Genomic DNA, 16,814 nt, shown 5'->3' on the forward strand with positions numbered 1-16,814 from the left:
TGATTATATTTTTGATAATTCAGTTAGGATCTAATTGCACCGAAGTAATACTAGTTGTTAATCGTCAATGATACAGTAAACTTTCATTTGTTCCTACTGACACAAAAATCTGGAATATGTTTGAATGCATCTCGGTGTGGAAGTTGACAATTGCCATGACCCAAAAGCCCTGTCTGAAAACTCGTGTTGCTTTGCCCAGGGCGAAAGTGTCAAAAACAATTTGAACTGCTGCTTTCAAATGTAACTACCAGCCATCGAGGATCGTGACAGCAGCCTCAGCATGTATTTGACCATAAAACATGGCCCAACCCCTCTAATCGCACCGCACAGAAGTTCGTAGTTACGTCACTACAAAGCGAGGTAATTGAGATCTCCTATCACCACCTATCGCGGCAACAAAAGTTTCTTCCGAGTCGACCAGTCGTTCTCAGGGCCAGACTGGCGTGGAATCACAATCTTCAGTATGTAGGGCTTGAGCAATCATGCAATCGAGAAAATTTCAAGCTGCTTCCATGAGTAATTACTCAAATTTCGATTGCGTGGACACAGGATAATTGTTCACTCCAATATATGATTCTCAGTTGCAAAGAGCTGCACTTCCTTGATGAAATAGGCCCCTCCTATCAAGGTCGCACGTACCCTCGTATTCGATCATGAATAGCGAGACAGCCCACGTCTTGATTAAGATTGCTTATCTTAAAGACCGTAAACGTCGCCCACCCGCTTGATACGGTTGGACGCACAAGATCCAACGAAACTTGTACGACTCGATAGCTGCAGAAGTCAACCAGCATCCTGTCAGTCTTAGTCCCAGAAACATTTTTTTTGGTGTTCTTGTTTGTAAGTTGTTTATTGTCCGGTGGGGCGGAGCCCTATAGTAGACAATACATACAATATGTGCTAGGTCTAGGTCGTGTCTATGGGGTCGTTGTTACTTTGCTAATGGTCCCGGCGTTGGCGACGACGGGTGTGTCTGTAGAGACAGCTGGGATGAGATAGGCTGCCGTGCTTGGGGCTGTTCTTCTCAATCTTTGTTGCCGCCACTCTTCTGGGGAGGGGAGACGTCCCCGAAGATCTTTTCAAGTCTTCTTGTGCGTGCAATGTAGCGGAATAAGGTCCCAGAGACATGACATGACATGGAGGTTATGCGGGCAAGTGGCTTGAAGTGTCTGTGAAAGCCTAACCAACAGAGATTTGTGACGAATGTAACATCATCGCCGCAACGACTGGGACAACATCCTATCATCGACTGGAGCGAGCTAGAGTCTAAGTTTGGGAAGTCAACTGGCTTCGTTGAAGAGATCGATATACTCGATTAAGGCTCAGAGTGTGCACCAGGGTGAGATATATTGATGCACTTTTGAAATCAGATGGTAAAGTTAACCAGCCTGGACCATGTTACGTGTACTAGTGGTCAATACCTTTGTTTTGGAGAAAGCGAATTTCACGCACGCCCTACTGTTCGTCGTGTAGTGTGGAACTCTACCTGGTTCTGTCGGGGTCTGGATTGTTCGATGCCCACTTGAAGGTTGATTGCCCAGTATTTGCCACTTTCAGGTTTGTTGGACTGTGAATATTTTTAGCCTGTTTACATAATTATAAACGTTTGTTTGGCCGTGTATGTCCTAGGCGAGTCTCCACATCGTTTGATTTTTTATTCCTGCAGGAGCTCTGCCATTTGTTCGGTGGTGGCGTGTTCTAATGCGTAGTAATCAACGTCAAGATGTTACTTGCTTCTGCCATCTTTCTGACGTCTGCGACCTCCCATTCTGCCAATTGCCACAAAACCAAATTCTTCTCTGCCTCATACTACGCCACCACAATGAGCTACGTGACATTTTGCCAGTTACTGATAGCAGACTGATAACATACACGTGCGAGTGGCTGCCACGTCTTCTTGAAATACGACTTCTTGGGACCACATGGCACACTCATGAATGCTTGCCAGACCCCTTTGTGGCGAGCGCTTCTGTGGCGATGGTGGTAGGAGTCAGCATCAGCACATTCAAATATCCTGCTATTACATAGGACTATTTCAATGCGAACATTTTTCTCTGCATCTATATCTTCAATGTCGTCCTACCAGTTTTCTCTGCTCAATTCACTTTCATCCACACTAGACTCGCAATGGTCGCAAGCGAACGAATCGCTCATATTGGAACCATTTACCTATATATCCTCCAATCCTGGCAAAGGCATTCGTACACGGCTTCTCGAGGCTTTCAATATATGGCTTGCAGTCCCGGGCGACCAGCTCAAGACCATAGATCGTGTCATTCAAATGCTGCACAATGCAAGCTTGATGATCGATGATATAGAGGATGACGCGCAGCTGCGAAGGGGACAGCCTGCGACACATAAGATTTACGGCGTCCCGCTGACTATCAACGCTGCTAACTATGTATATTTTTTGGCCTATAACGAGCTCGCTAAGCTGAGAAGACAGTGTGAAGATGGGGAGGCGATGAGGGTGGGAGGCGCTAGGGATTTGGATGTGATAGTTACGGAAGAGCTTTTGAACTTACACCGTGGGCAGGGGATGGAGATCTTATGGCGGGATTTGTTGCAGTGCCCAACGATGGAAGAGTATACTTATATGGTCAAGAATAGTACGTCTGTGCCACTTTGACGTGTTACACTCTAAATTTCAGCGTGCAGAAACTGGCGGTGGCTTTAGGATGCCTGTCAAGTTGATGATGGCGTTCGCAACGAAAAACCTCGACGTGTGAGTCTTGTCACTCTAAGCATTTGTTGTAAATAGCTACTCATAAAATTCTTAGCGATTTTATCCCTTTGATAAACATCATTGGGGTGTACTTTCAGATTCGTGATGATTACATGAACTTGCAAAGTATAGAGGTAAGCTTGCCATTTTCCTGTGCCTGTGCCTCGAGTGTCTATCAACTAGCCGCAGTGCATTGCGGGTCACTCATGGTCCATGCGTAGTTCATCATTCAAACCAAACGAAAGAAACTTAAAATGTTCTACAGTACAGCGACAATAAGGGTTTTGCAGAAGATCTCACAGAAGGCAAATTTTCCTTCCCAATTGTTCACGGAGTCCGTGCGGATGACCAAAATAAAATTGTGACGAGTGCGTAAATGATACGAGCCTCTAGGTGCATAAATTGATTTACCACTGTTATACAGGCGTGCTACGAAAACGTCCTACCACACCGACTCTGAAGCACCACGCCATAGACTATCTCCGGACGAAAACAAAGTCATTTGATTACACACTTGTGGTGATGCAAAACCTGGAACAACAGGTCTGTTGTCCGTTGTGCCTGTACGCTCGTCGCTCGCTGCTCAATTTCTGTTTTGTAATTCAGGCCCGTAACGAAATTGCACGCCTCGGCGGGAATCCCAAGCTCGAAATGATGCTTGATGTCCTCCATGTGTAAAATGATTTGTGTGGATAGAGATCGAAGCTTAGACGTATGCTAAGTACTGACTACGTCTTTGAGGAGATGGAATTTTTTAGTCACTCAGCTGGTCACAAATCTGAACGGCGTTTTTGAATGTATGGAGTTTGTACATATCATGTTTTTGGTTTGCTGGCCAATGTATGCTTTTTCCCTACTTGACAAGGAGGCGGGTCACCACGGGTGCGGGTTTGAACTAACACCAACAAGGAGTATCGGCCCATACGGCGGGACTGGGACATTGGGCTGCAGGGCAAGGATCATATTGAAATGATCACACTGAGAGCTAACAGCCGATCGACGCACGTCAGGGTAAGATCATAATTATTTACACTCTGGCGAGGGTTCCCAGTCCCTATCTTCGTTGGTGGGTGCACCAACCAGTTACAATGTACTTTCGCCTGTAGGTCACGTGGTGCCTTCCTCTGATTATGTCTTCAATATGGCATAGCGCATATTATATACAATGCCATGGCAGGACACATGCCAGTGCGCGGTTCATGATCACAGATAAGCTTTGTGCACTTCAGCTGCACAGCCTTAGTCTCCCTTAACCATATAAAATAGAAAGAAGAATCTTCTTTGTTACATAGTAGCCTATGCGTAAGCGCCACGAACATGTGGATGATACAACGTTTCAAAAGGCCACACTTAACTCTGAATCGACAAACGTTCCGTGTCACATTGCGTCAGTAGGCTGATTCTTTCAGGTTCTAAGAACCAGAAGATGACTGACGGGAGGGAGAAGATGTAGACCTATGGATCATAGCGTTATGGCCGGACGGGAAAAAAGGGTTTGCGGGTAGCCTTGACTCGGACGACGGTAGAGTGGATTTAAAGTTGTAGGACAAGGTAAATTTATCGCAAAATAGATAGAGCATACACGGCAAGTTACGTCTGCCGCTGGAGGACTTTGCGATCGTATTGGATGTAGGTGATGGACGTCTGAGACGAGGCCGAGTGTCACTACATCGAAGCTCTGCGACGTTTTCGCTGTGTAGTATTACACGTTCGTGTAGATCCTAGGCTGTTCATCACGAAAGCTCACTTCTATCGAAGTTTCAAATACCATCGACAGTCTAAAATGACTAACTTATGACTGCATGAGCAACCTCGGCTGTCAAAGCTAGTTTCGATGTTGTCATAAGGCATAAGCTCAGTACTTCTGGCCCAGAGACATATCACGTGCTGCGCTATGCGCGAATTGACTGATTATCATCTGACTATGTGGTCGTGCCATTTCCCTTGATGATGTATTTGCCTGGGCACGACGTTCTTGACTGATTGACGTACAGTGACTGCATTTGAAGTCGCGGATCTTTTGGATCACAATCAGACGGTGTCAGACTGGGCAGGGATCTGACTGTGCCCAGACACCGCCGAGACTCCCACTATTTCATTTGTTTGTGTCTTCTTCCAGCTAAGGAATCATTGAAATCACTATACTTCAGACAGGGTTGCTGGAGGTTCAAAAGCAAGACAATTGCCTACTTGACAGTCATCGCATCAACGTCCAACTCGTCAAAGTGAGTTACAGTCAGCAGCACATCCCTGCTTGTTTTTCTTCATCCTCATGAGTTACAGAAAACATGACCGAGTCAGCAACCAAGTCAGACCTTCTGCCTACCGACTTCGTCGGAACCACTATGGCCGGCGTGCAGAATGAGGATGGCAAATTTCGCATCTACTTCCAGAACAAAGACTACCAGATCTGTGAAATGTCGTTTAACGACCCAAACAGCACATCTTACACCATCCCCAAACTCACCACTGCCACTATGCCTGTTGCCCGCATCAATACACCCATCGCAGCCGTGTCGTGGGACAACTTGCGACAGGTACGAGTTGTCAACCACCATCCCGTATCTCAATCTCATTCGGACTTCGTCGTGGCAGATTCGTGTGTATTATATCACTGTGGATAGCCAGGTCCAAGAGATTTCTTATACCCAGGGCGTTGGTTGGCACAAAGATGCTCAGTTGGCTGCTGCAGTTGACAACAGCACCTGCTTGTATGCACAGCAGCGACTCAAGGAGCCTTTCATAAGGGTCGGGTACCAGTCTTCTGTGGCTCCACAGACTATCACAGAAGCTTGTTATTATCAGAGCGGATGGAAGAATCATGTATTGTAAATTGGAAGAGGGTATTAGTGTACTTGGCTGGTATGCCCAGGAAAGAAGTACATGTCACCAGGTTATCGTGTATCAGTTGTACTTGGTAAGTAACCCTGCAATGCTACGTGTTGAAGATGCTAGGAATTTATTGACGGTTGACCTCTGATCAACATATCCTGCACAGGCAGTAGCAGGTACTGACAACAAGCAGCCGTGGAAGACAGCGAGCTCGCGTCGAAAAATTGATCATGATCATGGCAATGAGGGTAGTACCTCATTGTCAACCCATCGGGCATCAGGGGGATCAGTTTGAGTCAGGCAATCAATCTACATCGCAGTTTTGTTCAAGGCAGAGTATTGGGAGAGCACATGTAAGCACGAGTGGAGATTTCTGAGTGTTGTTCAGAGTCCAGACTCGACATATGCATAGCTCGATAATATTTGAGGTGACATGGATATAGATGATTCAGATAGTACGACTGTCCTACACAATGCCATGCTTTTGCAAGTGCAACATGTGTAAAGAGCTGCAGTTCGGTCTTGACACTACTCGCCGTAGACTATACTTGCTGGGCTCCTATAACGGATTGAGGGGACACAGTTAATCATAACACTATGGATTGGACTTACCGCATTTCAACACCCTTTGCAACGCTCTCGATCAGCGAGGAAGTGAAAAAACGAAAAAAAAGTCGCGAACCTTTTCCTTCCAACTGATCTGTGCTTTCAGTTCTGTAAGGCCAAATAGAATGATGACGTCGAATTCAAATTCGTAATATTTTGATTGATCTAAAGCCGATCTTTTGGGACGAAGTGTTCGGGATAGCTCGTGAAGATTGGCATGAATTGTGCACAACGTGGCAAACGAGGCTGAATTGGACCAAGTCAGAACGAGTGTATTTGGGCTGCGAATGACTCATACATGGTTCAGTGTCCAACCACTGCGGCTCCTGAAGGGCACCCTTGTAGCACATTATGTCCGTGCTGTGATTCTTGCATGCAGCAAGTGATTTCCGGGTAGCAATGAAAGGTTTCCGGAATTCGCATTGCTCAGATACTTGAGTTCCCTGTAACTCAGATCAGCATGTACCGAACGAGTGAACGTGCTTTATTCACTTTCAGCAAGATGCTCTGAAAACGCTCATGGAGATACGTTCCGCCGTCAACATCGATGACGACTTTATGTTGTCGGACCAGGTGTTCAGGATCTTGAACGTTGTACCGTGTTCTGCATTCAATACCGTAAGCTACGCGTGCCACTCGAGATGACACTAGGTGGTCAATGTAGAACGAAACTGCTCCATCAGCAACAGCTTTGTTACTGCAATTACCTGATGAGTGGAAGTAGTCATGTTGACAGTCGAAGGCTTACGCATGAGCATCAGGGCGACAGAATCTGATACCCAAAGGTAGAAAATATTCGTGGAGTTTCGCAAATAACCAGTCGCTGGCAGCGAAACCGCCAACCAAACAAACAAACTTCATGACAATGTCACAATCTGTCTAGTATATGAGCGAAATATAATGCTCACATTGATTGGGGTTGAAGCCGCATGTCTCTGCTGCTCAAAGGCCTCGATGATAGCCTCGATGGATGGTTCAAACAAGTTGGCGACGTCCTGGCTGTACAACAAAACATGAATGTCGTCGAAGGTATCCTAAAGAATACGGACGAACCCGGACAATTTCAATTGCCCTGATCGAATGTCATACTTCGGATCCTTGTCACGGATAGTACCAAATCTGATGTAGGATGGTTCATCGGGCTTACGGAACCGAAGTTTCGTGCTGGTGTCGAAGATATCTGTCATTTGTGCGATGATCTTTGGGTTGGAGTAGAGCTCCGAGCCAGAAAGCTTTTCTGGGCAATCGAATGACTGTCAGTTTAGTTCTCTGTATGACTGATGCATTCTACAGACTTTGTAAAAGAGTACGAGCGCGATTAGTAACAAAGACTGAGCCCTGCAGGCAACCTGGGTGGGCTTCAGTAAGGGAACAACGCAGGAAAACGGGGCTCACATTCAGCTGGGGCAATCTCCTCGAAACAGGTCGGGGATAGTTTCATTGAGTAGGCGCTGAGATCGATGGTTCCGCCTCCGGCATCGATAACAATGACTCCCTGGCTGTCAGATTGATCGTCGTCGTCATCGTCATCGTCGTCGTCGGAGTAATCCGACGCATCCATAGGGGTTTTGGAGAATGTATCTGATGCAATCACGTTGGTAACACAGAAATGAAGACTCGCTTCGCCCTCAGTCAAGAGATGCACATGCGATTGCTCCTCCGTAGACGAGATGAGACCAGCGAGCTCGACAGCACGTCTGATTTGCTGTTGCTGTTGACCCTCCCAACCGTTCGGATGTGTGAACACGAACTCAATGGAGTTCTTGACTGATCTCCAGAAATCCAAGTGTGCTTCCTGGATATAAGTTCGAGCGCATTGGAAAAGGTAGCTCATGAAGTCGGCGAGGACTTCTACTGCGGATTTGCCTTGTGGGAGAGGTTCTATATCACCATCCCGTATGTGAGACGATGCCAGATGCTTTGCGCGAAGATGAAGTTTCCACCTGACGGAGATTAATATACAACCCATGTATTATCATCGACGATATACATACCATGCAAGCTTCACCCATCCCTCGTCTTCTGCCTCTTCGATGATATGCTCCTGAAGAGCCTCAGCACCCACAGCGCGGACGTTTCCCTGAAGGTCGTAGTAGAGAATTGATGGTATTTTGGAGTCACCTCCGACACGCTCTTGCGCGGGGTATCTGCGATCCCAACATAAGCCAGAAGCATGGAGCTCAGTAAGCTAGTTACTGACCTTGCTACTCCTCGGATTACAGGCACCTCCCCTGGGTCTAGCATACAATATGAGACCCCACTAAATGTGGTCCCAACATCAAATGCAAGCACCAGCTTTCGCGTTGGGCCCTTGTATGGTTCGCGTGGAAGCATAATAGTAGTCTGAAGGCTGGTAATTCGTGTGTCGGAGTTTATATGGAAAGGGGCATGCTTTACATTTCAAAGATCACATACCAAGGTCGGAGGGGCAGATCAAGGCGTGTGTGCCTCGTGTGGCAATTGATTGTGCTAGGATAGAACAAAAGCATGTCGTACATCTCCTATGACCTACTGTGAAAAGGGCAGAGCTTCCAAATCGGAGCCCTACGCCCAATTTCACTCACTGTGAAATTTATCTAGGCTCGGATCATGTGCATGAGGGGTTTCGAAGTTCGAAGCTTCAAGCTTCGACGTCTGTACATGCATTCGACGTATCGGAACTTGGCATCAACTTGGCATTGCCCGCACTGCCAATCCACCTGGCGTACACAGCCTGTTAGTAAGTGGTTTGAATTAGGTTGTGGGGTTGAGACATTACCTGAAGCATTGATTGAATAGTATGTCACAGTTATCGAACTGTCAGGTTGTCTTCGAATCTGGTCGTTGCTGGACCAATTTTTTTGCTGCATGAGGCCCACCTTCTTCAATTTTATGACTGACGTTGACCTCTCTTGCAGAGTCTTGCTTAACTTGTTGTTACAATTTGGAACACAACGCGACCTAACACGAATTTGCCTGCCCTAAACCTTGTTTATAGGTCTAAGGCCTTACAACATTATAGCAGCAGAGAGCGGTATCCTTACACTTGCTCGTAGTGCTGTGTAGCGTAAGTCTTGCCAGCCACTGTTAGTCTATTATTATGCATTGATGGGCGCAGCGAATACGATGCGGAATCTAGGGTCATGCTTGAAGTTCTTGCAGCACATCAGCGTGGGGTCATCCTCACAAGTTGGAGGCTGCGGATGTACCTGTGGCGCTATTAGCAAGGGCAAGGATAGCGGAGACGACACGTGTGAACATCGTGGGGGGTGGTAAGGGGGGAGGCTGTAACTTGGTCATATCAGCGACGCTATATGTACTGATCATGTCAGTGGGAACTCAGGTAAGCCGGCGTGAGGTCGAGCCTGCCTTCATAGTTTTTTGTGCATGTATGTACTAATAGGTCATGGAGCTCATCATGATCTTAGCATAACCGAGTAATCATATAGACATCATGCTTAAATCGTCCTGTCCTTCGTGTACTCAAAGACATTAATTTGACGGCGTAACACTTGACCCGCAGCCAACTAGCTAGTACTGGCACGTGATCCACTAGGATGGATAGCGCGTAGGTGATTTCCCATCATTTGACTGCCTGTCATCCATAAAGTGTTGGTCCATGTCGTTACAGTTCTTGCCGTATGATCTTCTATTCAATATCGCCCAGGATCTTGATATCGATGATGTGCACAATCTCCAGGCGGTCAGTACATTCTAGTCTCTACCATGATTCGGATACGATCTTATTGCTAACTCAAAAATTTTCCGTTAGACTTGCAAGTCCCTTGCGTTTGTTCACCCTTACGAGGCCCGTATATCGACAGCTAGCCCATGACTTACTTGCTCGATCCAGGCCACTTCCTCTCCACTCCTTCCAGCGTCCTCTCTGATCTTTCGACACCCGCGCTCATTGCCGCTGTCGACCGTGCACGAGGTTTTGAGAAGGCGTGGGCGATCCGTGCCCCTCGACCAGCTCGCCCAAATCCCTACTACGGAAATCAGTGGTACATCACTATCAGCGTACCCTCTCATGAAGAGATCGATTGGCTATCTCCCATCACCAGCAGCTACACACTCTGTGCAACTAAGAGCGGTCGTGTCTTATGCTGGGATGTGAGGAGGGATGTTTGCCTTGCTGAGTGGGACCCGAGGTCCTTGACCTGTTCCGGTAGAGGAGATGATGATGATGACGAGGACGACGATGATAAATGGGAGTTATGGAAATGCCGCGTTGAATTCGAAGAGCGCACAGTATATTTCACCATGGCGAGGGTTCTCAAGGGGTTGCCAGTTTTTCTTTCTTTTTTGATCTTCAAACTCGACTGACACGCCTTTTCAGATATCATGATGACCGCGTGATGGAGTTCATGCTCATGCGATTATTCTTCCCCCACGAACTCGACGATTACGATGAAATAAATCAGGCACAACTCTACGTCCAATCTCCAATTCTTTCTCACCTCGATCACTATGCCAGTGCTGCTGAGCCCGAGCCACGGGAACCTGAAGGAGACTCCCCCATCCAACTAACGCCTAGGGTCCCATCGCCCACGCAAGATCCGCCCCCGTCGATTCCGATTCACGATCAACCACCCACCCCCATTCCTTCACCACCCGCCTCCCAAACTCCATCACCACAAAACTCATCCCTTCTTCATTCCGGCAGCTTCGGCCCATCCAGCGTTACGTCCAGCGCCCAATGCTCCCCAATGGCGATAAATGCGATCCTACCGCCCGATTTTGCAGAATGCAGTGATCCCCCGCAACTAAATGGAATTCCATCCAATCAGGCAAATACTGTTGGAATTAGAGGTGATGGTGGTGCCGGGGAACCATACCAAGGACCTGTCTTCTGCCATCCCTCCCTCCGAGCGATGTTTATCCGCAGCGCGCCTGCGACACCCTCTTGGGAGAGATATATCCCACTTCCTATGAATTTTGGTGAGCATTTGCCTCAATTAGTTTATTCCTTGATGTGCCAATACACATTGTATTCTCACAGATCAACCCCCGCCTCCGCCCCCAGTATCGACTATTCCTATTCCGGAATCGGCACGACCGGTATTCGACACACTCACGAGCTTTCATACAACTGGAGTCATCATGAACGTGTTCCTTCTTGACCCACCACGTCGCTTGCTGAGTGCTTTTGTTTGGATTGCGAGTAGTAACACTATCGGTGAGTATCAGGATCAGGATTCCTAAATATCCTCTATCTCCTGGCGTTACTATAATTGAAGCTGCGTACTGACTGCTTTACGTTGCATATAACAGGGTTGTACGTACTCCTTGACTGGGCGAAAGACGACTATGTGTTTGTGGATACTGGTGTTGGATGTGTAAGTGGTCTTTGTGATTATTGTGTTTCCTTCAAGTTCTTGCTTCATGTTTGGTGTGGCGCACGCACTGTTTGGTGTGCATACAGTCAATGCCTCGTTCCGCAACTCCTATGACATTCCTGGGCATTTGCACGAATGTGGTGGTTTCAAGAACACGCATATATTTATCTAATTGCTTTACTATACAACATTTCACCTGTTAACCTTCTTTTACAGCTCATCTCCTCCAATTGGTCCTGCATCCTCCACGAAGACCAAATCGTAATCCACAGCGAAGAAGCCGACTGCCGCCTACCAGCACTTTTACCCGCTCGAGGTGCTCAGAACATATGGCCGTCCCCGCTGCACCGCTTCCCCGGCAACTCACGCACAGACACCTCCACTTCAAGCAGAAGAGGGCGCGCTACAGGATAACGATGGCGAGGACATACCAGACTCGTTGAAGAACTTGTGGAACAAACTCCCAACGATATGTGCGAGACTTACACCGAGTAGGAGTATCTCAAAGAAATTTGTGTTTCCTTCTGTGCCGGGGACCTCGGGTGCGGTGGTTGGTATGCCTCCTGTAGGTGATGAAGATGAAGACACTGAAGAGGAGGATGAAACTGGCGCAGCGGAAGAAGATCAAGGACAGAGCGAAGATAATACTGAGCCCGTTAGTGAAGAACAAACCGGTGCAGCTGAGGTATCTTTAATAGTATCTTCCGCTGAGGATAAACAGTCCGTGGGTTATGAAGAACTTGTAGATGAAGAGGAGCCACCAGATGACGAATTTGATGATACTCACGAGGGCGAAGAAGAGATGCCTTCGAATCCGAAGAGGAAAGGCAAAAGGCGTACACGTTTCGAAGATGAAGAAGCAGGAAATGATAGTCGCGCAGACGGGCCTAGTGACTCCCAAGGTGGTGAAGATGAAGTAAGGGTTGCGGATGAACTTAACGCAGGGTCTTCTTCCTCAAGCCAACACAGTCCCAGTCCTAATCCTGAATCTACGTCGCAAGACGACGAGGACGAACCATCCTCTCAATCTACCACTCCAACCTCTCCCGGACCTCAACAACCTACTCAAGATGTAGTAGGTCTCGCAACGTCTGAATCGTTCACAAACCCTTATCCTTTCCCACCTTGGTACCCTGAGTCAGCACACTTCGTGCGGCAATGGTGGCCTACCCTCCCTGGTGTCCCGCGGTTGAGCTGTACGGTTGTCCTCCTCGCAGCGCATGACCCTGAGACGCACCGTACACGCTTTGTGCTCGCGCAGCATTACTTCAAGGTCCCCATAGCCTTTGAGGGACTACCCGTTGTGGGAGAATCAAGTACGAGCAGCTCATCTCGTTCTACACAACCAAACGACGACGACGACGATGACATGCTTCAGTCTGTGGTATGTCAGCACGCCGTTTGAAGTCGTCTGCGTGCTCGAAGAGGGGGACGACGACGAAGATACTGGCGACCGTCCACGACCCCTTGTGGCTGTTGATTTTGGGCACGCAGTATGGGTGGAATATGGTTCTTCTGTTGTACCTCCTACCCTTAATGTTCGCGCACGCGCCGACAACAATTCTCCCGGCATTTACGGTACAGACAGTGTTGAAGCAAATGTAGAGCCAGACACGCAGCCTCACGCACACTTTGCGCATTTCGAGAACGATCACCCGCATCCGCACCCGCGGCGGCGGGTTCCCAAATGTCTGCGCTTCGTCACCTTCCCTCCTGTGCATGGCCGCCGGGGACGGACTGAAGAGGCGGTGGTGCGCACGCTCGAGATACCAGAGGAACTAGATTTGGATGTCGTTGAGACGATCAACATTGATCAGAGCCAAGGGGCTGTGATTTTGAGCGTGAGGGACGGCAAGATTTTTATTTTGAGGTATGAATGATATTCTTGGAGTGGCGGCGGACGGATGTGACATAGACGATTGTGTGATACATGATCAAACCCCATGGAAGCCGTCCTCGGACGAGCTGGGACTGTACCTGGCTGTACCTATGTAGATATATGTATATATCATAACTCTGTTCCTTGACATTCTCCTGTACCAATGACCAATACATGTCTACCACTTAGTAAAGCACTGAGAACTGAAAAATACATCGATATTCTTCCCAATGGAACCGCAGTCACATAGGGCCCTAGGTAACTAAGGCCAACATGAGTACAGCCTAATACAGCGTCAGCTGCTTCCGGACTGTGGTGGAACCGATTATGACAAGGCCAATATCCTGAAGCTGATGGCATATGATAACGCTCAACATCCCGGACATAGCTACATCATGTGGCACAAGTACTTGAAGCACAGCACACAGCGCATTTATCATAGGCAATCTTATGTGACAGCCTGGCCGATTCAGACGTCGGCCAAAAACACCGCAGCGATTAGGTATAGTAGATCATCGGGTGCGAGTAACATGGCTTTCTTCGAATTCTCCATTAAGCACCAAAACTAAGTTTGTATTGGTGCAGGGTCATGCAGCCTGCCGGAATGTTCCGGCACCAGGAGTCCAGCTGAGCGGCTGCGCCGTCGCTTCCCTTACAGAATTTTTCACTTACCTTCACCATCGAGCTCGTCGTATTCCACACCTCCTCACTCGCTCCTTCGAATTTTATCTAACCCACCCACCTCGCCCTTTACATTCGTTTAATAACCAAATTATTGCACCGTAGTTGCTCCTTCGTCGTACCTTCTCAAATATTATCAGAATCATTCATCATACATTAGATCGAGTACCTAGTTCATATGAAGTCATTGTCACGTTCGATGTGAGCAGGTTTCCCGCCCTCCCGAGCGGCTCCACCTGCTCGCGTACCACCCCAGCTAAAGCTCGGTCCAGCCCAACCTATGAGAACATATCAGTGACTTCAGAGCTAGACGAAGCTGGATGAGTTGAACTGAATCTGACTCCTAGTTACTCGGCTGCTAGCATGTGTAATTAGTTAATTAATTAATTTGTCAGAGCTTGAGCTTCAGACTCGGAAGCGGCGTGACCGTGGACGATGGTATGATTAGTACAATATCACATCGCAAAGTTGATCCACATTAATGTTGTGGAGAAAGGCTAATAATATTAACTGCAAAAGTGCTTGTTCTAGTGAGCAATGAGCATAGCTGTATTGTATATGCCAAGATGTCCCATCACTTGTAATTATGTAATACTCAAATCTGCGGAATGATTAACCCAGTAAAACAATTTGGACGAGCCCAATCAAAAAAAGACCATTTTGGAGTCCGAGACCGTCTGTCTTGTCTGATCCGGCCTAGTATAATATTCCAGCACGGAAACTTGTCAACGTGCCCATCGTCAACGAACATCATCATGATTATTGTTGACTAGTTCCGTTTGGTCCGGACACCGGGATGCTGATGACGCCGTGAACGGCTGCTCCAACATACGTATACAAAGTATGTCGCATGTGGCTCGTACCACAGGGTTTCATGTACACCACAGGTTTCTGGAAAGTTTCTCACTGTAAGAATGGGTCATACAGGATTAAGTCGTTTCACCCTGCTTTAAAAGCCTACGTACCAGTACTTACTACTATGCTCGATCCACGCAGTACTAGGCGTTCATACCAAGTCCACATCTCAAATCCATCATCACAAATGAGCATGCACAGTGACTTGCATAAGTAAGGCTATGTTTTTGAAACCTATGAATGAACTCATAAGCTTCCTTCCAGGTCCCGATGGACGCCAATATCACACCCATCGACGTCCAGTGATCGAGATTCAATGACTTCAACCCTTCACTCATGTCTCAAGTTGCTTGACCAGCACTGTGACAGGCTTAACAATACTTACAAGGAAATTCTCGAGATTCGAACCCACATTGCAGAGATTCTTGCCAACTCCCAGTCGGAAATAGCCATGGGGAATGTGGGTACATGTGACACAAGCGCCGACCTGATCTTCAGTGATGAGCCTTCGACCATCGCATCAGTTGCACTCAACGAGTTTGATGCTAATCCATTCTTGTCGACTTCGCCAAACCTATCCATCCTATCACAGCAGTTAGTGTTCCAACACTCGCAAGACAAACCATCAACACAGTACGCATCTCTTTCACAACCATCTGTCAGGGCAATTAGTACCCCGCCAGAGGGAACAGATCCTGCCGTCCACCGATTTTCTCAAGGTAAGTTTGCTGAACTTGCAGCCTTTCAGATATGCTTACTGCACGATATAATAGAGCTTCCCGGCGCCTCCGGTTCCGTCAGCCATGAGCTTAGTACACAGCCATTCCAGAAATCCTTACCTGAAGATGACACGCGTTCTGAGGGGCAGACCTTATCTGGCCCATCAGTCAGACTCCATCAACAACTGTATCTCCCCGTTGTGCGGGATGGCGAGGATAAGGTGAAGTGCATGTGGTCGGGATGTTCAAGTGTTATCAACAAAGATGGCTACACTCGCCATGTGAATGAAGTTCACAAGCGTCGGTTTAAGGCTGTCTGCACTACCTGTGGAAAGGCGTTCCTGCGTCCATACATGAAGAAGACCCATATTTGTTCTGGTCGATCTTCCAAACGTAGCAGGTCCTAGGACCAAGGAAGCTCCGCAAAAGGCGCCTATATCTATGTTTATCTATCATTCGAATTTCACCTATAATCCCCAACACCGTCATTCCCCCGCTTCATTTTTAAAAGCAATTTAATCCTTACCGAAGTTCAAATGTCCAATGTCTACTTTCTGCGAGAGCTCTGATGAACACACCTTATCGGATCGGTCGCACGATTTTGATGTCCTGCTACACACCACTGAACAAGCTTCGCATGGTCAGTACTAGGCTGGCGGGTGGAGCTGGTCTGTGTTCTTGGGCCCGAAATATGATACACTCATACCACTGACATCAAACTTGAAGTCGGAGGCTCCAACATCTGGCAGAGCCAGAGATGGGCATAATACCTGTTGCTTTTCCCAGTGGATCCGCAGTACAGGCAAATTTGTAGGTCTCCTCGAGCCAGAGCTTTATCATAGACGAGGGGAAGACAGTCGTTTATTTCCGGAGTGGTCAGATTGGTAGAACTTCGAGGTTTGCTTTTGCCACAAGCATATCAAGCTGACTAACCACTGAGTGACTGGCCTGTTTCTTAATACTAATCGGGTCAACTGTCGATTATTCAGGGTGATTTAGAAAACATAGATAAATCTTCCTCACGGTCAAGGATGCGTCGCCTAGTATAGCCGCTATAACATACGGAACACGTTCGTTTGGAGGCGTCAAGATAGGGTCACAGGACACGTACTATCTAGGGTTGGTCTAGGGCTCTAATTACGCAAACGACTATCATTCATCTATCATGGTCACATGAATCAGTATCCAAAGTGCTTATG

At 47.6% G+C, this 16,814-nt stretch overlaps 5 protein-coding genes across 5 annotated transcripts; 4 read left to right on the forward strand and 1 right to left on the reverse strand.

Annotated features, from left to right (window-relative positions):
* Nucleotides 1-2,071: 2,071 nt before the first annotated feature.
* EDB93DRAFT_1095130 (isoprenoid synthase domain-containing protein) lies at nucleotides 2,072-3,403 on the forward strand (the record flags this gene model as incomplete). Its single annotated transcript, XM_041446664.1, has 6 exons — nucleotides 2,072-2,609; nucleotides 2,659-2,725; nucleotides 2,781-2,859; nucleotides 2,991-3,093; nucleotides 3,150-3,268; nucleotides 3,332-3,403. The coding sequence occupies 6 exons, from the start codon at nucleotides 2,072-2,074 to the stop codon at nucleotides 3,401-3,403; spliced, it is 978 nt and encodes a 325-aa protein (XP_041301923.1).
* Nucleotides 3,404-5,013: 1,610 nt separating this feature from the next.
* On the forward strand, nucleotides 5,014-5,557 carry EDB93DRAFT_1095153 (uncharacterized protein; the record flags this gene model as incomplete). Its single annotated transcript, XM_041446667.1, has 2 exons — nucleotides 5,014-5,262; nucleotides 5,321-5,557. 2 exons carry the CDS (start codon nucleotides 5,014-5,016, stop codon nucleotides 5,555-5,557), a joined length of 486 nt encoding a protein of 161 aa, XP_041301924.1.
* A 334-nt stretch (nucleotides 5,558-5,891) lies between these two features.
* Nucleotides 5,892-8,497, reverse strand: EDB93DRAFT_1265156 (uncharacterized protein; the record flags this gene model as incomplete). Its single annotated transcript, XM_041454228.1, has 11 exons — nucleotides 5,892-6,183; nucleotides 6,240-6,409; nucleotides 6,462-6,606; nucleotides 6,656-6,860; nucleotides 6,912-7,018; nucleotides 7,072-7,162; nucleotides 7,217-7,400; nucleotides 7,459-7,512; nucleotides 7,559-8,106; nucleotides 8,158-8,310; nucleotides 8,364-8,497. The coding sequence occupies 11 exons, from the start codon at nucleotides 8,495-8,497 to the stop codon at nucleotides 6,166-6,168; spliced, it is 1,809 nt and encodes a 602-aa protein (XP_041301925.1). The 3' UTR covers nucleotides 5,892-6,165.
* A 1,163-nt stretch (nucleotides 8,498-9,660) lies between these two features.
* Nucleotides 9,661-13,548, forward strand: EDB93DRAFT_1181256 (uncharacterized protein). The gene is given in 8 exon segments (XM_041450657.1): nucleotides 9,661-9,845; nucleotides 9,915-10,293; nucleotides 10,386-11,083; nucleotides 11,145-11,321; nucleotides 11,417-11,481; nucleotides 11,698-11,742; nucleotides 11,762-12,869; nucleotides 12,889-13,548. 7 exon segments carry the CDS (start codon nucleotides 9,974-9,976, stop codon nucleotides 13,359-13,361), a joined length of 2,886 nt encoding a protein of 961 aa, XP_041301926.1. The 5' UTR covers nucleotides 9,661-9,845; nucleotides 9,915-9,973; the 3' UTR covers nucleotides 13,362-13,548.
* Nucleotides 13,549-15,013: 1,465 nt separating this feature from the next.
* EDB93DRAFT_104976 (uncharacterized protein) lies at nucleotides 15,014-16,142 on the forward strand. The gene has a single exon (XM_041444663.1). The coding sequence runs from the start codon at nucleotides 15,213-15,215 to the stop codon at nucleotides 16,020-16,022; it is 810 nt and encodes a 269-aa protein (XP_041301927.1). The 5' UTR covers nucleotides 15,014-15,212; the 3' UTR covers nucleotides 16,023-16,142.
* The last annotated feature ends 672 nt before the right edge of the window (nucleotides 16,143-16,814 follow it).

Source organism: Suillus bovinus (assembly GCF_016758785.1).
Source record: "Suillus bovinus strain UH-Sbo-P2 chromosome Unknown EDB93scaffold_110, whole genome shotgun sequence".
NCBI classification, from domain to species: domain Eukaryota; kingdom Fungi; phylum Basidiomycota; class Agaricomycetes; order Boletales; family Suillaceae; genus Suillus; species Suillus bovinus.